This window comes from Stereum hirsutum, assembly GCF_000264905.1.
Source record: "Stereum hirsutum FP-91666 SS1 unplaced genomic scaffold STEHIscaffold_4, whole genome shotgun sequence".
Lineage (NCBI taxonomy): Eukaryota > Fungi > Basidiomycota > Agaricomycetes > Russulales > Stereaceae > Stereum > Stereum hirsutum.
In genome coordinates this window covers 1601859-1623863 of record NW_006763134.1, presented here as the reverse complement: position 1 = coordinate 1623863, position 22005 = coordinate 1601859, and the positions used below count along the sequence as shown (strand labels likewise).

The 22005-nt window shown below is 52.2% G+C and overlaps 6 protein-coding genes across 6 annotated transcripts in view; 4 read left to right on the top strand and 2 right to left on the bottom strand.

The window, feature by feature from the left end:
* Window positions 1–2012, top strand: part of STEHIDRAFT_138184 (purine nucleoside permease) — a 6043-nt gene extending 4031 nt beyond the window's left edge. The window contains exon 3 of the mRNA XM_007301952.1: window positions 1056–2012. Coding sequence (XP_007302014.1) covers window positions 1056–1699 — 644 coding nt within the window. The 3' untranslated portion in view covers window positions 1700–2012. The remainder of the gene's footprint in view (window positions 1–1055) is intronic.
* A 689-nt stretch (window positions 2013–2701) lies between these two features.
* On the top strand, window positions 2702–7998 carry STEHIDRAFT_94204 (uncharacterized protein). The gene is made up of 16 exons (XM_007301951.1): window positions 2702–2784; window positions 2845–3345; window positions 3417–4325; window positions 4395–4599; window positions 4663–4920; window positions 4985–5061; window positions 5117–5185; window positions 5252–5314; window positions 5377–5520; window positions 5587–6014; window positions 6087–6396; window positions 6461–6951; window positions 7013–7045; window positions 7101–7709; window positions 7772–7871; window positions 7950–7998. The coding sequence occupies exons 2-10, from the start codon at window positions 2914–2916 to the stop codon at window positions 5914–5916; spliced, it is 2487 nt and encodes an 828-aa protein (XP_007302013.1). The 5' UTR covers window positions 2702–2784; window positions 2845–2913; the 3' UTR covers window positions 5917–6014; window positions 6087–6396; window positions 6461–6951; window positions 7013–7045; window positions 7101–7709; window positions 7772–7871; window positions 7950–7998.
* A 3139-nt stretch (window positions 7999–11137) lies between these two features.
* STEHIDRAFT_119858 (uncharacterized protein) lies at window positions 11138–14981 on the bottom strand (the record flags this gene model as incomplete). Its single annotated transcript, XM_007301950.1, has 2 exons — window positions 14397–14981; window positions 11138–14302 (listed from the first exon to the last, which is right to left on the bottom strand). A coding segment is annotated over exon 2 (2308 nt), but the record flags the coding sequence as incomplete, so codon positions are not given.
* A 692-nt stretch (window positions 14982–15673) lies between these two features.
* Window positions 15674–16256, bottom strand: STEHIDRAFT_154797 (uncharacterized protein; the record flags this gene model as incomplete). Its single annotated transcript, XM_007301949.1, has 5 exons — window positions 15674–15832; window positions 15920–16000; window positions 16070–16110; window positions 16169–16190; window positions 16251–16256. The coding sequence occupies 5 exons, from the start codon at window positions 16254–16256 to the stop codon at window positions 15674–15676; spliced, it is 309 nt and encodes a 102-aa protein (XP_007302011.1).
* A 202-nt stretch (window positions 16257–16458) lies between these two features.
* STEHIDRAFT_167009 (uncharacterized protein) lies at window positions 16459–18047 on the top strand (the record flags this gene model as incomplete). Its single annotated transcript, XM_007301948.1, has 4 exons — window positions 16459–16587; window positions 16731–16791; window positions 16965–17571; window positions 17672–18047. The coding sequence occupies 4 exons, from the start codon at window positions 16459–16461 to the stop codon at window positions 17805–17807; spliced, it is 933 nt and encodes a 310-aa protein (XP_007302010.1). The 3' UTR covers window positions 17808–18047.
* Window positions 18048–18343: 296 nt separating this feature from the next.
* STEHIDRAFT_145844 (NAD-P-binding protein) lies at window positions 18344–20600 on the top strand. Its single transcript, XM_007301947.1, has 11 exons — window positions 18344–18445; window positions 18529–18631; window positions 18698–18783; window positions 18907–18994; window positions 19056–19128; window positions 19186–19553; window positions 19633–19650; window positions 19722–19875; window positions 19985–20010; window positions 20078–20146; window positions 20217–20600. Exons 2-10 carry the CDS (start codon window positions 18545–18547, stop codon window positions 20105–20107), a joined length of 930 nt encoding a protein of 309 aa, XP_007302009.1. The 5' UTR covers window positions 18344–18445; window positions 18529–18544; the 3' UTR covers window positions 20108–20146; window positions 20217–20600.
* Window positions 20601–22005: the final 1405 nt, after the last annotated feature.

The following is a 22005-nucleotide window of genomic DNA, read 5'->3' as shown; positions in this document are numbered from 1 at the left end:
CAAACTGTCGAGGTGCCCTGCTCGCCAATCCCATTCCTTCCTTGGTGATCGTGCTTATGATGTCTGCTCCGTTGGTTGTATACTGACTTGACTTCGTGCACTCACAGATTCTTGACAGTTGTCAACTCTCCATAGCCTTTCCACCACTCCCTCTCTCTTCCTCGGACCTCTCAATGGTTGGTTCAACTTTAACGGAGATGGGTGAAGTTGCTGAGATAGGGCACAGATAAGGTGTTTCAGTAGTATGTAGGAGTATGTTATGTTTAATGTATTTATGTACATTACCTACATAATCACTAGTAAATCATTTTTTCTCGTGTTCCCGGCTCTCTCGGGATTCGAAACAGCGTCACAATATATTAGTAGGGCCTAAGCTGGGAAGCGTGAACTAGCTATCGGACCTCCCAGAGTCAACCGAAGATATGTGGATTTTCACCCGAACTTCGACTGAAATCTTCGGGTGAAAACGAAAACGAACTGGGTGAATTTCACCCAAAAAATTCACCCAAATTTGAGGTGAAGCCGATATCCGTCACCATAGGATTGGGTGAAAATCCCATGCGTATTCGGGTGAAAAATCAAGGTGAAATTCACCCAAGGCGTACCCCCCAGTGCGTACTCACTAGCATTTCAAGCTCTCGCCACGACTATGACGGCGATGATGCCATACAGTTTAGCTCCGAGGAAAAAGTGTGGTTCAACATTCCGGAGTTCGACATCCTTGCTCAAAACATCACTGTCCCCGGATTCTCCCCCATATTCCCAGATGCTCACTGCACTGTCGACGGCTCGATCTGTCAGGTTATCACTGGCGAGGCAGAGATCAATGCTGCGTCCACCATATCTGCTCTCGTCCATTCTTCATTCTTCGACCTCACGACCACCTACTTCCTCATCGCCGGAATCGCAGGCATCAATCCCAAGGTTTCTACCATCGGAGCCGTCACCTTCGCGCGCTACGCAAGTCCAGGTTGCTCTGCAATACGAGTTCGATGCTCGCGAGAGGCCTGCTGGTTTTTCGACAGGTTACATCCCACAGGGTGCCCGCGCCCCCGACCAGTACCCCCGTAACATTTATGGCACAGAGGTCTTCGAGGTCAACGATGCTCTTCGCCAGCTCGCCATCGGTTTCGCCAAAATCGCCACCCTGGTGGATTCCGACGCTGCCGGAATATCTCGTTCAAACTACGCGAATGACTCTATCTTCGCTGCTGCCATACAACCTCCCTCCGTCGTCGCATGCGACACCGCTACCTCCGACGTTTATTGGACCGGCGCCTTGCTCGGGGAGGCATTCGAGAATACGACAGTCCTGTTTACGAACGGCACCGGGAGTTACTGCAGTAACCAGCAAGAGGACAATGCACTTGAATCCCTCTTACGCGCCACTATTGCTGGCCTCGTCGATTTCTCCCGTATCATCATTATGCGCACGGCGTCCGACTGGGATCGCCCGTATGATGACCAGACCCCATACGATAACATATTCGGTGCCAAGCCGGGACATGACATTGCCGTGCAGAATCTTTACGTCGCTGGGATCAAGGTGATCGAGGGAATTTTGGATGGATGGTCTGAGACGTTTGAGCAGGGTGTGGTAGCACAAAACTACATTGGCGATATCTTCGGGTCGCTGGGTGGTGAGCCGGACTTTGGACCAGGGAGTATATTTGGTAGTTCGGCCCCAACTACAAAGTAGCCGTCAGGCTGAAGGATGAAGAAGTTTGGAGGGGGCACGGAAAGGTGATATAAGTGTAGGGGGACAGTACCTAGTTCTCTTCAGACTTCAGGCTCTTCTGCGAGCTGTCACATACTCCTTTCATTGAACCCCTCTTTTCTGCCATTTTTTTTCTCTCCTCGTCTGTTTTGCCTGCCTCTTCTCCCACCTGTATATCATTACCCTCGGACGCGTTTCCCGTTGGCATGTTACTCTGCTTTGCGGGCTTTGGCTTTGTACCAGTGTAGACATTGAACCTCCAAGTACCCGATTCTTAGAAAATTGTACAATGATATGGCTTTCAACATACAATTTTCCTCGTTAACGTTGTCTGACTAGTACCGTTGGGCCACACGCCACGATCTCGTAACGTGCGACTAGGAAATGTAGCAGGCGGGATGCATATTGGTACGAAGGTTCGATCCTAAATCTAACATTTGGGCGAAATTTGTCACAACATTTGGCGCCACATATGTACGCATTCGGATCGGGTAACCCTGCTTTTCAGAGACTTTGGTACGCACAACGGATCGAACCATCGTTTGCGAAGACCCTGCATGCAAGCTAAGCATCGCTATTATTCGCGGTGGAAATGTGTACTTCGGACCCGATAGCGAGTAAAAACACCTTTTTTCAGTGGAACTTCAGTGAAGAGGACAGCGCGTTCGAGATTGCCTTCGCGCACATGTGTGTCGCGGACAAAAAATGTCGAGATTTGCCTACTGTGAAGTTAGGGAATGATAAATTCCACTCGCTTTTGTGCGTACATGGATCGAACCTAAGATACAAAGCTTGGCTTGTGTCAGCATTTGGGATCGGACCACTGCTGAAAAAAGGCCCAGTCTTTGTACTTTTGCGATCGGACATGGAGGTCTTTTCGCACAAAATTTGTACGCATTGGGATCGAACCTCGTAACCATTATGCATCCCGCCTAATGTAGCCCCAACTTCCTACATGTTGCCTTCCTACTCAGGTTTCATGTCGCTAAGTAGGGTAGCTTTGTAGCAGTGCTGTTAGCCAGGAAAGGCCGCTCTATCTGTCGCTGTTGATAGTATTTCTACGATCGGTGGGTGCCAAATAATTTCACCGCCCTGAGACGTCTTGTCTTCACGAAGGTCACTATCAGCGTTTTAGGCCCAATCTTGACTTCTTTGCTGGTAGCCTTTTCACAATCTCGCTTGACTCCAACACGACGATGGCTCCTCCAGGAATATCTTCGCTTTGGTTCTCGTTTGTTCAATCTCGTCCTGGCCCAGAGGCGCGGACCGATCCGAACGCTGGTCTTGACTTCGATGCAGGAATCAACACCTCTGCCGCTTGGACAGGGCACATAGACGCAGATAATACACCCACTCAACCTTTCACAGATGGTCCAGAACCTTCCTCTTCGCCCAAACTGCATTCACTATCTGACGACGAGCCCGAAGACGATGAAATTGAAGAAGGCGAGCAGGATGGTCGTCCTGCAAGGGTACTATATGGGTTTGAAGGGAAGCCAGAGTTCAGGGAGCTAGTGGTCGAAAGCGGTGAGGAAATTGAGGTATTGAAGGAAGAGGTTGGCGATGGGTGGAGTTTGGTCAGGAATGTAGCGGGAGAAATGGGATTACTGCCTAGGGCGTACTACACTGTGAGTCTGATAGTCTCGTACAGGAGCCATGGTCGCTCTTGTTGCTCAATGTATTCTGTCAACCCATGCAGTTTACGATAGACTTTCTGGTAGCTCCAGAAGGTGCCCCTCCTACATTCAGCAAAATTAGACGACGAGATGCGTCGGCAACGTCGCTGACACCGCGCGGATCCCCCACTCAGACCTCCCAACAATTACCATCCACTCCTGAATTAGAAGCGCCGAGTACCTCTTCACAGCCTATACAGCTACAAACTACTGGCGAAAGGATGCTAGCTGCTTTTCCTTCTTTTCGTCAATCCCTCCTCGGAGGGAAGAACCTCAACCGCTTCTCAGCCTTTGTGACCTCAGGCGCCGAAGACTACGTTCTGAAGGGAGCTGGTGGACTCAGTGAAGAGCACGTGTTGCCGCCTACTATGCGATCTCTTCCTACATCACATGAAAGAAACGAGAGCGAGGAAAGCAGCGAAGGAAGCGATAGTGACATCTTCGGTGAAGAGAAATACGCCAGTTCGGGGCAGAAGCCAACGACAAGTGAAGCCGACCGTCACTACGTCGAGTCCGGTCCTTCGTGGAAGTCCAAGGTGCCTCCATTCCGAGTCCTAGTCCATTCGCCTTCCAGACGTTCTTCTACTCTCTCCGGCGCGTTTACGGTCTATAGTGTCACATCACTCTTTCAGATGCTGCCCGACCCCAGCTCTCCTGATTATGACCCAGAAGCTGAGCCACAGTCTCCAATGCGCATAACCGTCTACCGTCGATTCTCTCATTTCGTCGTCCTTCACACTGCCCTCACACGACGCCTTCCTGGGCTTGCTCTTCCGCCCTTGCCTGAGAAACAATATGCAGGACGCTTCAATGACGATTTTGTGGAAGCAAGACGAGGAGATCTGGAGCGATACCTCGCCAGGATTGTAAGGCATCCTGTTGCGCGGTATGCAGAGTTCCTCACATTCTTCCTTGGGTGTGAGAGTGAGATTGTGGGTACCTTGTTTGCTTTTTCGATGTTTGCCTGACGCCAGCTCACCCTCGTGAATGCTGGGTCGTAGGAATGGAAACGCCAGCTTCCTCGCCACCTTGCGTTACCTCCTGCGGGGTCATCATTCTATGCCAACGTTTTCCATCCTGCTTTCAATCTCGATGCAGAAGAAGCTGGAGAGGCCGTCGAGCGCTTCGAGACACATACCAAGGCTGTTGGTTTAGGTATCCAAGGCCTACGTAACGCCTTTGGACAGATTCGACAAGCTCGCGTCGGTGCGTTTCTCTTGTACCATTAGACGAGCTCACCATGAATACCAATCGTCTACCACGATACAGAAATGTCCAAAGCCGAACGGCTTTTATCGTACTCTCTTCTCTCACTTATAACTTCCAAACCTCTCGCCACTACACCAAACGGTCCAGTATATCCCGCGCATCTCGACCCGCTATATGAGCCCGAATACGATGTAGAAGACGATCAATCTATATCAGAAACGACTTCAATTCACAAAGGAAGAGCATCTGATAAAACTGGCAGATGCAGGGGGCTGTCCAATGAGGAAGGCGCTTGGTGTTGGAGGGAAGGGTGTGAAGGTACGCTATTATCGTTCCATTTCTCTATATAGCTTGTGTTGATCAACTTTAACAAAAATCTCAGAATGTCTGGAGTTGACCAAGGCAATGCAGAAGACAAGTGAGGCACTGCAGAGTGTAGCCGATCTTTACGATGACCATGTTCGTCACATCTATCATTCCCTTAGCTTACACTAATAATAATTCATCTACACAGGCCCGACGGACCCAACTTGTCACTCATGAAGCTCTGAAAGGGGTAGCGCACCCGACGCCAACATACGCTGTATGTGAACTTCGTCCCCGTCGACGTACTAAGGTATAAACTGAGCTGACTGGACTTTACCTTCAGCCTGTGATCGACACACATCGAAACGCACTTTCCAGATATTCTGAGGCTACGCGCACCGATAATGTAAGCCAGCTGCTATGCCCTGATGTCCCTACCGTCAGCCAGATTGATAGACATTTGCGCAGACTGACGACAAGGTCGCGGCACGTTGCGAGACGGTCCTAAATACGACCATGGCTGAGATGGAAATCTATCACTCGCAAAAGGTTGAAGACTTTACTCAGATAGCCAAGGAACATCTAGATGGTGAAATTGAATTCTACGAACAGGTATGTGAGGACTACCTTTTCTCGGCATCGTCCACGTCGAGCTAACCACTCCACGACGGCCTTCAGATCCTGAATCGCCTTCATACTGCTCGGCGAGCGTATGACCAGCCAGTGCCTTCACATACCTCGAATACACCTTCAACGTCCTCCGTCATCCCACCTGGACCCCGTCAGCAATCAATCTATGAACGTGAGCTCGCTCACCCACGCCTCAATCCCGACCCTCTACCGCAACCTTGTCCACACGTTTACGATTCTGCACCGATGAGACCGGTGAGTCACGCCATTCAACAAGGGGTCGGGTTGTTTCTGGGTGGGAGCGTTGGATCAGGCCTGGGTATAAGTGGTGGTGCGGGTAGGACAAGTGTTCTTGGAAGATTCGGGTGGGGAATTTGAGAGTGGGTCTAGCCTGCACTTGCCGCTCGGAGGATTAACGACTTTTACAAAACGGTCACTTCCATGCGGAGGGAGTCTAGCATAGCTGAATGTTGATCCTGCAGTACGCAATACCAACGAGTAGTCGTTCAGAATAAAGAATGTTTTACTAGTTAAAGGACTGTACGCACCCTCGTGTAAAGCGCAACTATGCGTCTATTGTCGAGCATGTAGCACGAAGGTCTTGAATCAAAACCAGATATCACGGTCATCTGGTATGGTAGTCGCGAAGTGATTGCGTCTAGGAAGAAACGAGGATCGTGTACAACTGAAGCATCGAGTACGGTTTTGGTGGTGACATTATCCATTTGTGTCTCAGCATGCGGCGGGATCGGCGGGGGTCGTTTGAGATGATAGCCAGCCTCAACAATGACTCTTTCGCCATCTCCTCTTTCGCCATCTCCTGGGGCAAAGACTGCGTTTTGCCCAGCAACATCGAACCTGTTATGGAGAGGGCGACCTTGAGTTGCATAGACACCATGACACAACCAAAGAAGTTGCATACGATGCGCCCCCATCTACCGACGTAAAGTCCAGCCCACCGATTTGATCGTATTCTTGAATAAGTCGAGTGTTGGCAGGTCCCCACTGCGACCATGGTACTACTTGGGGCGACTCGGAGTTGTCATTCCCGGAGAGGTAGGACTGAATGATCCGCGAGTGCACGATATAAGAATACTCGATTGGCCAATGGCCGCGGTCGTACGCGACTGTGACCCAATGGATTCGTCCGCTCGGAGTTGTTCGGAATGGGAAGTTTGCATCAGGTTTCGTATTGAGCGATCTCTCGATGACGCGCATGGAGCGGACCTTGACATTGTGTTTCACAGGGGGGAAAAGAAGGGAGGCGATATGGCTGGCTCGATCTTCCTGATGTAATTTAAAAGCGTATATCTCGAGGGAGCCTGATTCTGACGCCGAAGTCATCATAAATGCTTTGGGTGAGAGCAACGAGAGCGTAGGATCAGTGGTCCACCGTGGAATGGGCCGCCCGGGCTATATAGAGATAGTCGAAATTGAACGAAGAGAGTTTGATGAAGGCTGGCGAAGATCTTACAGTATTGTCCAAGGATTCTCCGGGTGCGTGCCTCTACAAGTTTCGTGAGCAACAGCAACAAACTTCGTGTTAAATCGTTATGACGCACAGCTAGGAGTTTACCGGTCTTCCAATCGAAAAGGAGAACATCCATGCGTTGTTTGCTGGAGAAAGTAGCGATGTTTTCTAATATGTCTATCTGATCTGGACATCTATCGTTTCCGCCGGGGTAAGCCATAGAGGGTCTTGCAGCACTTGGGTGAGCTGTATTTCCACTTAGCGTGTGAATAGTGATGGAATGAACATCCTCGCCGTTGTTGACGACGGTGTTCACATATATGAGCAAGTCTTGACTTGGATCGAAGGCCCAGCAACCCGACACAGCGCGGACGTCGACATCGTCAAAACTGATACAATGCCCGTCGTCCGTCCGGGAAGGAAGCCAATGAACGGTAAACTTGGCTTCATTCACCAACACGGCTACTCCGTCCATGATCTGAAACTCCCAGTCGGCACGTTCAGCGTATGGTAGGTGTGTGACGACCGTTCTCTTGCCCTGGCCGGTGCGCCACGCTTGTCTGTATTCCGATAACAACTCGAGCCGTTCTCGTATAGAGAGCAGGCCAACCCGACAGTCAGACATGCCGTGGGTATCTAGGTCGATCTTGTACTGCAGCTCTATGGATTCTGCTCCCACTCGACGAAGGTCCCTGCACGACTAGGCAACAAGTCAAGCTTTATAGTATCTAAGTTCGTCACACGACAGACTGCAACTCTTACCAGCGAGCAACGCAAAATGTCTCTGTACTCCAAGTGAACCAATATGGACGTCAGGAGTTCGGGTGGTAGAGACAGTAGAGCATGATTTCGAGAGGATATTCTGGTGTGGAAATTTTCGTCAGGCCCAGAATAACACCTGCGCCAAGTATGCTCATTGAAGAGAAAGGCTGGAACTGACCGGCCTGACATAGTTGATTCCGCTTCGCGGAACGATGAGGGTTATGGCGAGGACCTCAAGAGGGCTGAGATATGTGTCCTAGGGAAGACAAGGACACGAGGGGCCGCCATCAGGTAAGGTAAGGTAACCATCGGAATTCGGCAGGCTCCGGTGCCACAGGAAGGAAAGAAGGAAAGTTCTCCGTCCCGCAACTCCTCTCTTTTTTCGTCTTTTCGTCTGAAGTTCTTGGAGACAGCATCACGATCATGAATAGCGACGGTAACAATGATTGCATGAATAGGTATCGAAATCTTACAAAACAGGGATAAGATATCTTCAAGAATGAAGTCACAAGAAGCCTGTACATAGGGAAGAGACAAGGAAACATAGGGAGAAGCCGACAGCATCATCTCAATCTTGAACTCATACCACAGCATCCTTTAGTAAAGGAAGGAGTAGAATGGCTCAAGACTTGAAGAGGAAGAAAATAACATGATTGGTGAGACAGATGTATGTGCATGGAGGTAAGATAATGCTATGGGAGGTGCACTAGGGATGGATGAAGGCGGTCACGTCACCTTGTTCACAAGGTGCAGACGGAACAGGAACAACTGGCGAAATATACGTTGGAAAGCAACAGAGCAGAAGACCGAAGGTCCTGACAAAGCGATGCAAATAAGTTATCCTAAGACCCCAGCGAAAACGGACATGTACTCCCAGAGACAGCAACCATCGCTTGCAACTTGCAAGTAAACGATGAACGAACATGGGACACGTAGACGACGATGACATCATCGTCGCGTACAACATGTACTATACTTTACCTTCGAGTATCCACCCCAAGAACGGAGCTATGCAAGCCCGTCCTCGCCTTCCGAATCGCTAACATCAAATACGCATGCATCCGCTGACGTCTGAGGCCATCTTGAACTTGCAGCGTAGTGTTGACGACTTTCGCCTGAGTACTGAGACGTATATCTTGCTAGTGGTGGAGGTCTTTGGTGGCTGCTCTCCGGCGTGCTAGGTCTTGACTCTTCCATCGCCCTGTTCAAATGTGTAAAAAAAAGAAACCAGAACCCTCAACTCTCTCCTTCCCATGGCCACCTGACAAACTACATCTGAAGCGCGGACAAAAACGGTGTGGGAGTCATGAAGGACAGCGTTGGACTAACCTGTTGCGCTCCCTCAACATGACCAAAACCTTGTCTTTGTCTGCTTTCGTTTTCGCAAGAGTCAACTGTGCCATCAATTTCTTGGTCTCCTCGATATGCTCCTCCAACGCTTTCTGTCGTGCTGCTAGATCTGTCTTCTCGGCCGGAGGTGAAACTTTCTGTCGTTTAGTCGGTGGCTGTCGGTCGTCGTCACTCGACGGGCGAGACTTGATAGCTTCCGAGATAAACGAAACAGCAAGATCGTGCAAAACATCTACTTGCACAGCATGTCGATACATTGGCTATCACCCGGCAAATCATGAGAGTAGGAGGACGTACCGGACGGCGACGAACTTCTAGAGGAACTGACTGCGACAGGAATCGTCGGTAATGTCTCCACCGGCGTGGTGGAAGGTCGCACGATCGCCTGCGTTCCTTGATCGAACATGGCTCCTGGGTCCGCCGAGACATCAGGGGTCGCCGACTTCGATGCCCCTTCCGCCATCCTCTTCCTTTTGCTCAACAACACCATCTTTCGTAACGCTTCCTCCTTCGCCATATCGTTCGACATAGGTGGAAGAGTCATAGACTCCGATGACGCAACGAGTGACGGCGGGTACATTGGAGATGTAGACACCGTGGAAGTTGTCGATGGAAGTGGCGCAGGGACGGACATTGGTTGAAGAGGTTGGGGAGGAGGAGGAGGTGGGGGAAGTAGTGGCAACGGCTCCTTCAAAATCGAAAATCCGTTAGGATGAACCACTGCCCCCGGGAGTAAAGGAAGCTGGGCATGTACATGATCAAAATTTCCTTTCTTGAAAGGTGGATCAGCGTCGGCCATTGCGAGCATTTTAGCCTTCGTGTGCAGGTGCTTGGTCTTTCCCGTAAAGTAGGGCGAGTCGTTATCGCTCTCGTTCTTGTAGTCGTGATACGTGCCACGACGAAACCTAGGGCCAGTGGTCTCGGGGGATATTTGAACCGGGATAGAGGCGACTACTGGTTTGGGAGGGAGACCGGAGAACGTAGATGTGGCGCTTGAGCCACCGTTGACATTCCTCGACATCTCTGCCTTTGCCCTCGCAAGCTTTTCAGCAAGCTCCTTACTGCGGTCCGCTTTGGCAGGTTTCAGATCGAGTGAAACCGTGGCAGATTGCCCTACTGGTCCTACCGGAGAGACGGCCGCCGATTTTTGCAAGTCTGACCCCGAAGGTGCAGAAAGTGCGGTAGCAGCTGCCTCCTATACTTCAGCGTCAGTAATGGGATACGATAGACGAGTGGGTAGTGGGGATGAAGGAGGAGCAGAAACACCAACCAGCTCTGCCACTTCGCCCTCTTCAGCATCACTACCGCCATTAACGCCGCTATTCTGATCCCTCACCTCCCTCACCTCCCGCTCTGGAGGAATTGCAGGTTCAGCGCCAGCACCCGACGCCACTTCCAACTGCTCCTGCGCATCTACGCCCGGTGCTTCTCGTACATCCTCGAGGGCCGTACTCAAACTCTCAGCTGTCTTCACCGGAAGAGGCTTACGAGATAACTGGGGACTTGACTCGATATCCATGTCCACCGTCTCCGCGGCTGCAGGGGCTCCAGGAGCCACAGCTACGTCGATATCCATGCCCATCTGTTCAACCTCTTCGCCTTCCACGAGCTCGCCTTCTTCTCTTTCCGGGGAAGAAACCGGTCGTCGCGACTGAGGCACCCGTCCTTCCGTACGATTGCAATCGGGTGCGGCCGAACGCTCACGCCTCTTTTCTTCCAGCAACTTCGAGGGCGATTCAGCAGTGGCTCCCTCCTGCCGACTCAAATTCTTTTCCATATCCGCCATATTGTTCTGTGCACCATTGTCGCCAGACCGAATGTGTTCCAGACTGAACGAACCAGAGATCGAAGTAGTGGCGGAAGTCGTGTTCGCCATCGAGATGGACGCGGACGACAACGACATGTCAGATATCGGAGTCGTTGGTTCGGGCGGCGGAACGATGGCTTGTCGTTGAGATTGTGAGTCTGGCTGGGACTGAGTTCGCGCTTGAGACGAGAGCTGAGAGGGAGATGATTGTGGCTGCGATTGAGACGACTCGTTAGGCTTGTCAGAAGTGATGGAGGTCAGGCCGCCAGACGCCTTTGACCGTGCGCCTGCTGATACTATTCCCATCGGAGAGGTCTTTGAAGACGGCGCAGAAGGCATAGCCCTGGATGACGTGGAGGGAGCCGCAAGAACGGCTTGCCTAGGCTGGGGTGAGGGAGGAGGTCGCAAAGAAAAAACCGTTGTGTTCTCCGTCTTGATCTTGACCGGACCAGATCCAGAGCCCGAACCTGAAGTTGAAGTCGACTCCTTCGTTGTCTTGTTGGACCTCAACGGATAGCGCGACCGGGCAGACAACGCATCGTCCAACGGCTCCTTCTTCGGAACTTTCAACTTCTCCGTCTCCTTCCCCTTCCCCTTCCCCTTGCCGTTCTCTACCACCTCCTTCTCCTTCTCTTTCCCCTTGCCGTTCTCCACCGCCTCTTTCTCCTTTGCCCTCTCCTTCCACTTTTCCTTCTTTTTCTTCTTCTTTGGCGTCTGCTGCTGTTGGGACTGCTGGTTCGATGGACCTGGCTGCGACTGCGCCTGCTGGGACCGAGACGTCCCCGCCAGAGCCTGTTGTCGCGCCTCTTTATCTTCCTGCCCCAGCGCCCTCAACTCTTTCGCCACTGCTCTTTTCTTGCTCTCTATCTGCCTCGACACCTTCTGCTTCATAGAGGCCGGATAATCGCCATCTTCTTCCTCCCTCTTCGGACCATACATCGCTCCTCCACCTCCACCTGCACTACCACCTCCAGTCGCCGCTCCACCTGCCCCTGCCCCTGCACTGTCCACCGTTTTCCTCCCACTCGTCCCCGGTCCACCCCAAACCGCTTTCTTGACCCCCTTCCCCTCTCCCCTCCACCACCAAACCCTAACACTCCCCAACCCATCGTTCCCCGCCATCCTCTGACTCCCAAACACATTCCTCGCCCAAACCTTATCCCTCCCCCAAAACTCAATCAGCGCCTTCCCCCCCTCCACCTCCACCCTCTTCGGCCTCGGACATCCCTCGACATGTTCCAGCCACTTGTAGATAAGCGCCTTCGTGCGGAACTTGCGCGGGATCATTTCCATGACGAGCGTCGCGGCGGGGTCGGGTGGCGAGGACGGGGTGGAGGAGGAGAAAGAAGGGTGAGGCCGGCGGGGCGGTACGGGGTCCGTCGAAGGGACGAAGGTGGGGTTGATGGGGAAGAGACCGCGCGTGCTTTGTGAAGGCTCGTAAGTCACCCCGATCTTGTTCGGGTGCTGGAGATTGGGGGCGGCGAAATAGATGGTGATGTCGTCCATGTCCTGGAGCGGCTGAATCGCGTTCTTGTCAATCGGCTTGGTCCTCACTTTGCCGTAGAAATCGACGTAGGTGTTTCCGCTGTCGTCGTAGGCGTGGTCTGGAGGAGGAAAGTCATAATTGACAAAGTGTGAGTGCGAGGGCCCGCCTTCGGCGTTGGAACCATCGAAATCGAACTGCCCATTCCCGTTAGTATTACCATTGGGGAACGAAGCCGACGTGGGCGAGTCCGAAGGTCTCGAAGGTAGCTGAATCGGCATCCTGAACCCATTCGCGTCGAAGCCCCCAAACTGGCCATCCATCCCCGCCCCAGGCATCTCACCCTCACCAACACCAACACCAACACCAACACCAACACCAACACCAACGAACGGTGGGAACGCAGTCGAACCGAATGGCACGTACGGTCCAGGATGTTGCTGTTCGCCCATCATACCACCAAACGCGCCGTTCATACTCATTCCCATCGGAAGGCCACCCATACCCATACCACCGTGGAAGCCCATGCCCATCCCGTCAAACCCGGGCGGAGGCGGTGGCATCGGCTGCGGGAAGAAGCCATCCATGCCACCGCCAGCGCCGAGAGCGGGCGCACCTGCCCAACCAAATATGTTCTGCAACGCGTTCACGTTCCTTGCGAATAGATCCGGATCGATGGATTCGATGGGAGGCATGGGCATGGGTGGAGGTGGTGGTGGAGGCGCAGGCGGAGGGAGTGGGTGTAATGGCGTAGACGGTTGTTGCGACGGGAGAGAGTGCGCTTGTTGAGCGAAGAACGGGAGGTTCGGGTTGTATGGCTCTGGGTCCTGCTCCGCTTCGAACTGTTGCTGTGGCTGCGATTGCTGCTGAGGATGCGAAGGGTCCGAAGGAAATTGGAACTGAAGTGGCGGCGGGGGTGGCGGTGGTGCATGGTGTTCGAATTGAGGCTCTTGTGGTGGAGGTGGGGGTGGGGGTAGCGGAGGAGGCGAACGAGGCTGGTGCTCAGGCTCAAAGTCAAAGCTATCGAAAGGCATGTAAGGCTGGTAACTTCCCGTGTTAGGATTGAACATTAGATGTGGCTCCGGTGGTGAATCCCAGATAGTAGGCCAGCGAGATGACTGCTCCTCCTGCGCCTGATCGTGCTGCTGGTTCTGCACCTGTTCAGGATCTGGAGGAGCAGGCACTCGAACATGGTCATGCTGTTGGTCCTTGTATGAGCGGTGAGACTGAAAAGAGTTCTGCGGCGAGCGGCGCGCATTACGCCCTCGACGATTACTTAGACGTGCGTTTCCTTCAGCCTCGGGTGCAACATACATGGGAGACCAAGAAGCTTGTTCGATCGGCCCGTTCGAGCTCGAACCCTTCCTGTTGACCTTTGGGACATCGGGTGGAGGAACAGCGCGAGCTAAAATTGCCTCAGATACTGGCTCGTGCTGAGGAGCTGCTGTAGCAGGTGCAGGCACAGACGGAGGAATAATTGACCGCGAAGCCAGGGACTGTCCAAGTGCGCGTAAAGCCTCCAACGTGGGAAGAGCCTTGTTCAACGGATTCACCGCTGGGATAGGGGCAGGCGCGGGTAACTGGGGCCGTACTTCTCGAGCGGCAACAGCTGGTGCTTCGAGAGCTTGAGAAGGAGGATTAGCAGGAGGTGAAGGAGAACGGTCGACTTTCATCGCCATGCTGTCCTCGTTATTCTGCTGGACTGGTGCCACTGAAGGCTGAGACGACTCTTCCGCCACAGCTGTGACCTGTGGTTCAGGGGAAGACTCAGTGGCGATGGCAGAGGTCTCAGTCTCTAGTGGTTTAATCCGTTTGCGAAGTCTGAAAGGAGTCCCGAGTCCTGCTAAGTTTCCCTTTCGCTTGATTGGGATCTTCACGGGTCGAGTCAAACCTGATGAAAGTAAAGAACGCCACTGGATATTAGCACCAGAATTTTCGAAGAAAGGTACCGAGAAAGGGAGTAGAGAGAGCAACAAATAACGCACCTTCAAACCGAGGGCCCAAGCCCATCCCAGGCTGATAACCTGTCCTTGCGAGGATCCTATACCCACCGTTCCTCACCGTCACCCACGTCCTCTCCGAGTCTTCGCCTTCCTCCATCCACTTCTCCATAAAATTGGCCAAGTCCTCGTCTCCGCTCTCTGGCTCTCCTTCTTCGTCCTCGTACTCATTCTCGTCCTCCTGTTCCCAGTCACCATATTTATCACCATCTCCATCTTCGTTGTCAAAGTCACCGTCACCTTCATCTCGCCGCTCATCTCCACTTGCCATACCATTACTAATCCCCGCAACCTCCGTACCCGCTTCGACGATCTCAGGCTCAGATTCATCAAGCGCAATGACCGAAGGTGTCCTCGACACCCCCGAGCCCGAGCCCGCCAATAATTCGAGCTGTTCATCGACTTGACGTGCGTCGACGGAATCATCATCCGAGGAATCGTCAACGACGATGGGAGAGTTCGAGGAGCCGACGCCGTAGGTACCCATCGCGGGTCGGCTTCGACAAAAAGGTTTGTTCCTGTAAAGTCAAGTTATCGCGCCTGGGAGGGGTCGAACAGGCGAAAGAGTGCAAAAAAGCGAACGGAAAGGGATGGTCGAACGGTGAAGGGCAAACGCGGTGGCGCGAACTGACAAACGTTACACAGAGGCCAAAATCGGAAGCCTGGCCTCGTGCTTGCGGCAGTCTCGCCTATTCCAGTCTCTCAGACGTTTGTTCCTTAGACACTACGAGTACGGTACTGTGCGTAAAGGGCGGGTATGAATCGACAATTGTACTCTGACACATCTGAGAACAATAGAGCTGGTTGCTGTCAGACTGAGTCGTGTGGTACCTTGGTCAAACTGTGGCACAGGCTTGCACTTTGCTGACCAGAATAGACTCAAACAAACAACCAGGTCAATCCGCAAGGGGAAGCTTATTTCAGGAAAGTGACTAGTGTGGGCAGAATCTCTGAGCGAGCTTATAGATGTTGAGGGAGCACAAAGGATGTGTTTGGTTTGCCCGGCGGATGATGACGAGGTTGAGACCGTTTCGCGGCACTGCCTAGGGTATTCACACAAGCGCATCCCGGTAGAGACCTGATACAACACAAAATACAAAAAAGAAAATCAGACAAATTTGTCATAAACGAAACACCAAGCCCTCGAAGAAGTGCTCACTCGTATGGCACAGTTCTCGCATCTTACGCCCGCCAGACGAAACGAAACGAAAGAGATGATTGCCCACACACCATATCACATGCCCAACACCACAATGGCAAGTCTATTTCGCATGAGCAGCATCCCCGCCTTGATCCCTCGATATCAGACCAACGCCCACGATGACACCATCCGCCAATACGTCTGCAGCCTTCCTGCCCTCCTTCGCCTGGTGCTCCGCTTTCTTGACGAACTCGGCTTTGATTGCCTTTGCACGCGCAACCTACAACATACCCGCATAGCAACAAGTTCAACCGAATGCGCGATACGCGTTGGAGAGAAGGAGAATGGAAAAGGATGGACAACGGACCTCTTTGGTGTGATGCAGGCATTCTAGGTAATCGTCTGCTTGTGGCCGGCACTCCGAGGGGCTCTCGGTCTGGGCGTAGCACTGTAAAGTAATACCATTGGCAGTTAATAATCGAGACTCGGCAATAGCAGGAATGACAGAAAGCTATACTTTAGAGAATTCCTGCCAGTAGGCGAAGCACCGTGAACGGCCTGAATCGCAACGCTTGTCAGTAAAGCGGGCCTTCTGACTGGCGGACGAGCCACTCACCTCCATGATAGCCAAAACCGGACTACGTTTCGAGTGTTATTTCAGCGAAATACATGTCTGGATAATCAAGGACCCAACGTACCGCCATAGTTCGTGAAGCTGAGAGTTGTTGCGCGAACCTCGACCCGATCAGCGTCACTCCTCCAGCGTGTCACATCCATTTGCAATCATTACGTCACTGTGCTTCTCCCTGAACCGCGTCACGCCCCTGCACTTCACCGCCTCATTACACCCAAACGCTCGTCTGACGTCTACGCCTACCCTTAACAAAACAATCAAGAACAACAGGAATGGCGGACCAAGCCGAAGTTGCTTTTGTCAAGAACTTCATCAACACTCTCGGCTCTCAACCCGTTACCTTCGAGAACGACTTTCAACAGTCGCCAGAGAACACGCTGAGGAAGGTTCCTGTACTTCAGGTCAGTTGCAATCGCTTGGGCCTTGTGATATGAGACAGGTGTGCTAGCATTGCGCTAAGGCTAATGCGCGTGTTATCTTTGTTCTTTTGGTATCTTCTATCCCGCTGTGCAATGCGATGACAACGGGACGTATCGTATAAAAGGTGCCAGTACCACAGCCCCCAGAACGCAAAGTCGGGGAGTCCTCGTCTTCATCATCAGCTGGTACGCACCTCCTGTCTATCTCTCAATCCATAAATGCAAGCACCCGAATTGTCTGACTGACCATGTATTCGTTTCTCAATTCGGCTCTTGTCCTCGGTCCATCATACACACACATCTGTCGCTCACCCATCTCCCGATTCTGATCCCCCATCCTACATTTTGTATATCCACAGAAACCATCCAAATAGTCTTCAAATCCCTCAAACCCCCCTTCTCCGTAACCCTCCCCATAAACCCCACCGACTCCATCTCCACCCTCAAATCCCTCCTCTCCTCCCAACCCCGCGCACCCCCCGCGGACGCCCAACGCCTCCTCCTCAAAGGCAAAGCCCTGGCCGACTCCAAACTCCTCAAAGAATATCCCATCAAATCCGGCGACACCATCAACCTCATGGTCAAACCCGGTTTCGAATGGGATCCCACCAAGGAATCCTCTCCCGCCCCCGCTGCGCCCAGCACCCCACCACCCCCGGCGACCACCGCGAACGACGACCGCTCGTTGAGTCCTAATCCCCAGGGCTCGGGCGTGGGTGAAGGAGGACCAGGAGGGAAGAGAAAAGGGCACGGAAGGATACCGAGCGTTGTTCTTTCGCCTTCGCCGTCGAGCAGTGGCGTGGACCTTCCGGATGTGACGCTCGTGCATGATAATGGAGGGAAAGGGATACATGGAGAGGTGCACATGGATATTGATAGGCCTCCGTCTGCGGGCTTGCCGCAGACTACGTATCGGAATACGGTCTCGCAGCCTGAATTTTGGGAGAAGTTGCATGTATTTTTCAGGTGCGTAGTGTGGCGCCTTATTGGGCCTGATTCACGGTCAGTGATGGATTATTGTATTGACGAACCCCCTTTTTCTCTGGTGTTTGTGTCGGTGCTTTAGTGAGGAGTTCTCGAACCGCAGCGACGTTTCCACCGCCTTCGAAGAGTTCCTCAACGCGAGCAAGGGTCAACTCACCGCGAGCGAAATCGCAATGATCAGGGATCGTGTCGGTGTCCTCGGCATGGCTGGCACATAAGTACAACCTCCACGGAAACGTCGAGCACGGAAGGTTAAGTGAGGTGTGGAGATACCCGAACCAAGTTGTCGAAAGAAAGGAGGCGAGTTACGGATACGGATAATAAGGGCATCAAGGTCGAGATACAATATGCGTTCGGACTAAAGTCCTGGGTTTTTGGCGGTCACTGTGATAATGGTCAGCGGTTAGCATTGCATATCATTTGTATTATAGAACGAATCAAATCACAGTTGTCGATTTTGTCTTTCGTGCATTTGCATCAAGTTGAACCGATTCGAGGATCATGACACACAAAATCGTTCCTTCTCTCGCCACACGCATCGCATCCGCGCCACCCGACGGAGTCCCGAACGCGCTCGAACTGAAGTTCAACATGTGAACAAGGTACAAGTGCTGTATTGACGTCGACGTCGATGTAACATGTCCTTCCTCTTCCCACTGTGCAGCCGAGTCTCACTCCAAATCGTCCGCTCTCGATGGTTCTCGAGCTTGGTCCTACCGAGTATCATTATATTATCAACGACGCTGACTAACCTCAGAAGCTCTTGACCCACTCGTCTGCAAACTCAATCCCTCGAGCTACATAGAGGCTGCGTGTATATCCAATAGTCTCCCCACAGTATTGACATTTACTGACAGTCAGTATACCAACTTCACATCTATAGTCAATAAGCCCCTGTCTCTCCTCGTCCCTCTAACTTGACTTACATCAACCTCCTAGAACCTCACAAAATACCATGGCCGACGCAATCCTCGACCGCCTCACAGCGACGAATATCTTTGATCTTCGGGGCGTCGTGGCGGTCGTCACCGGCGGAGGAACTGTACGTTCTGCTGCATCTCCGCGTCCATCGTTCTTACTCAGTGTTCCGTGTCTTCTCGTCATAAAGGGTATCGGACTGATGATCAGCACGACGCTCATGGCGAACGGGGCGAAAGTGTATATCATTGGGCCCAAGCAGGAGGACTTGGACCGGTGCGTACCCCGTCGAATCTTCCTCTACACAAACGGGTGGCGTCATGACGCTGGCTGCCCCTATCTACCTTGATGATCGCTTCTTTATTCTTTGTGATGTTTGGTTGACGATTTCGATTGCAGCATCGCGAAGGTGTATAATGATGCTGCCGAGAATAAAGCTGGAAATTTTGGGAGGTTGATCGGGTTGCAGGGGGATGTAAGGTCGAAAGTGAGCTTCCTTTAGGCTGCTTGAAAAATAAATGCGGGGATCTGATACAGCTGTATCGCAGGAGGAGGCTCTTCGTCTTGCGAATGAGCTCAAGAAACGTGAAGGACATGTTACCGTTCTGTTCAACAACGCAGGTCAGCCCAACATTCGAAATTCTACAGCAAGCACCCTCCTGACGTAGTATGCTTCAGGCATCATGGCCGGTCAATTCAAACCTCCTACTTCCCCCACAGCCTCCGCCTACCTCAAAGCCTACTTCGACCCCGTCGAACCCTCCGACTTCACCGACTCCCTAGCAACAAACGCCGTCGGCCCCTACTGGCTCACCTTCGCCTTTCTCCCCCTCCTCGAGGCCTGGAAGGATCAAGAAGGGGAATTGGGCAAGAAGTTCGTCCCGCAGGTGATCATGACGAGCTCGATGAACGGCTGGACGAAGGACCCCGCGACGAGTGGGAATAGTTTTCCGTATTTGTATTCGAAGAGCGCGATTGGACATGCGACGGGGACTTTGGCGCATGAGTTGTTGCCGTTGGGGATTAGGGTTAATGGGATTGCGCCGGTGAGTCTCTTGTTATGTTCTTGTGTCCTCTTTACACTGTGTGATGTGTAATGCGTACTGATGCGTTTTATGGTGATAGGGTTTGTTCGTTACAGAGGTATGCACTACTTACTGTATCTTACGTTCTAACATAGAACTAGGATGATCTCACTGTGAATTGTCCAATAGATGTCCGCCCCAGGCGCGATGGACGAGCTTGGCGTATCGCACAACAGACGTACCGAACCTTGGGGCTGGGAAACGCCTTGTGTGCCGACTGGTGGGACGAACAGAGATGTGGGCTCGTTGGCGTTGATGCTCATCGCGAATCGGTTCATTAACGGTTAGTGTTATCTATTCCACACTCATACTATATGTTTGGGACCACAGTGGCGTGTGTTGGTGGAATTCGGACTGACTTTTTGTTCTGTGTGTGGGATTTGGATGTATAGGCGAGACGGTGTTGATTGATGGAGGGGTAAGTTTGGTTGTTTTCTTTTTGTGTCGTGTGCCTAGAGCTAAGAGTCTCTGATTGATTTTTGTAGACTTTGCTCAAGCATCCGTCTTCCTACTGATCCTTTTGTGGATAATTTCTGCCTAGGTGTCTTATCGTGGTTAGTCGACGTTCTTTCTCCCCGGGGAGCCTTGTATGGAGTCTGATGGCTAGGTTTTCTTTCTGCATAGTTATATGACGCCGTACCCTCTCTGTACGTTAAGGAGTAAGAAGAAATCAAACCATTGAAGTGCAATCCATGCCGACCCCGGCACTCGCAGAATATATTCTCTAGTAAGAGGTAAAGAGTAGGCATCCCGTTCTTTGTCGGGATACCGAGCCCGGATCAACCGCGGTAGTTTTTCTCACTGTGTCAAAATCAACTTTCGAGGTCGGGATTTTTATTCCTTGGTTTGTTTCTTTGCATTACTCTTTGACTACTCAGGATACATCCCCCGTTTTCTCATCCAGAGCTACCTTAATTTCACGTCCTGAAGACATAACTTCCTGGGAGCCTACTACTATCTCACACCATCCATGCCCGCCCGTGCATCCGATCAGTACACCCCCAACACCTCCACACCACGGCTATTAGGCCAAGACCCGGACGCCACATAACGTTCTCATCATTCAGATCTCAAGGAACCGTGGTGCATGTCTGTGTGTAAGACATACCCAACATGGGACGTAGACTGGCGCTATCAGACCAGCTGGTCTTGTCCTCCGTGTTTCGTCAAACTCCTTCCTGTATAGCTGATTGAATTGACCTAATCTGGCGTTCTCTGCACCATCTTGTCAGGTACGACATGTGTTCACTGATACTCCTGTAGTAGTCTCCATAATACTGACTACTTTATGGAGACCCTGTTATTCAGTAGGCCACCGTCGCCGCACTGACAAACGCTCTAAAGCATGGATGGTCTGCAGCTTTGCGTCAAAGCTTCGAACCGGAACATTTCATGAGAAAGATTATGCCGGCCATACTAGGAAGTGTTGAGCACGACGGAAGGCCAGGTATGGTTGATGACTCCGATGAAGCTAACGTGACAGACGAAAGTTGACGGTGTCAAAGTGGACATCCAGCTCCGAACAACTTAGATCTGTTTGAAGTGTTTGGGTTTCCCAAACAGGGCCAACACGACCGCAAAAAGACCAAAGTCCACGAGAGCCGGGTCATACGGTGATCCAACTGCGGCTGCAGCGCTCTGCGATAAGAACATGGAGGATCACTCGGACAATGCTGTGGAGGTGAGGTCTCAGTGCTAGGTTTGTGCGGACCGTCTACTAGTCCAGAATAAAAGCAAAAACTAGGGAGCGAGCAACCACGAAACCTTCGAGGGAAGAAGGGGACACAATATATACACTGCATCTTCTCATATCTTTTCATTCCTCGAGTATTCGGACCAGCGTGCACCGCTCGGGACGCACATGGAACTGTCGCGAACGGCCATCTTTTCCGGCGTGCTTCGGCGAGCTCGACCTCCCGAGTACGCTGTGTGCCTCGTCCCTCCCTCGTCGAGTCTCGCTCTGAAATGTCAGTTTTTTTGTCGTCGAAAACATTCAGCACGCCGCTGCGGAGGTGTTTGACAGGCGAGAGCTGCGATTTGCCGGTTCGCCCCGAGTCGTGTTGAGAATTTTGTGGTGGGGCGTGTGGCGAGCCGGAACTAGGTCGCTGATAAGTCGCAACGACCGTCTTGGCGCCGTTTGCGCTGTCCTCCATGCATCGTCTGCACATGCTCGACTCCTCATTTGCATCGCATCCCCGCTTGAAGAACCAGGGGATTCACCACTTGCGATCAGGTGGGAAAGAAGCATTCAGCCGGCGTCCATGCGGTATATATAAAGCCCTACCCCTGGCTCGAGGAAGGCTTTGACCACCTCCGTCCTCCATCCTCTGTCCTCAGGCTTTCTCTCCGTGCTTGGTGCACCACTGCAGGCTTTCAGCTATTGTAGCCAGCGAACAAGCAGCAGTCTGTGAAT

Excerpts from the sequence above, each read along its gene's own strand:
- STEHIDRAFT_94204 (XM_007301951.1), top strand. The coding sequence starts at position 2,914 with ATGGCTCCTCCAGGAATATCTTCGCTTTGGTTCTCGTTTGTTCAATCT. Across the intron at positions 4,326-4,394 it reads TTGGGTGTGAGAGTGAGATT|GAATGGAAACGCCAGCTTCC; the intron begins GTGGGTACCTTG and ends GCTGGGTCGTAG. Across the intron at positions 5,521-5,586 it reads AAATTGAATTCTACGAACAG|ATCCTGAATCGCCTTCATAC; the intron begins GTATGTGAGGAC and ends GACGGCCTTCAG.
- STEHIDRAFT_145844 (XM_007301947.1), top strand. The coding sequence starts at position 18,545 with ATGGCCGACGCAATCCTCGACCGCCTCACAGCGACGAATATCTTTGAT. Across the intron at positions 18,995-19,055 it reads AGGGGGATGTAAGGTCGAAA|GAGGAGGCTCTTCGTCTTGC; the intron begins GTGAGCTTCCTT and ends GCTGTATCGCAG. Across the intron at positions 19,876-19,984 it reads CGCGAATCGGTTCATTAACG|GCGAGACGGTGTTGATTGAT; the intron begins GTTAGTGTTATC and ends TTGGATGTATAG.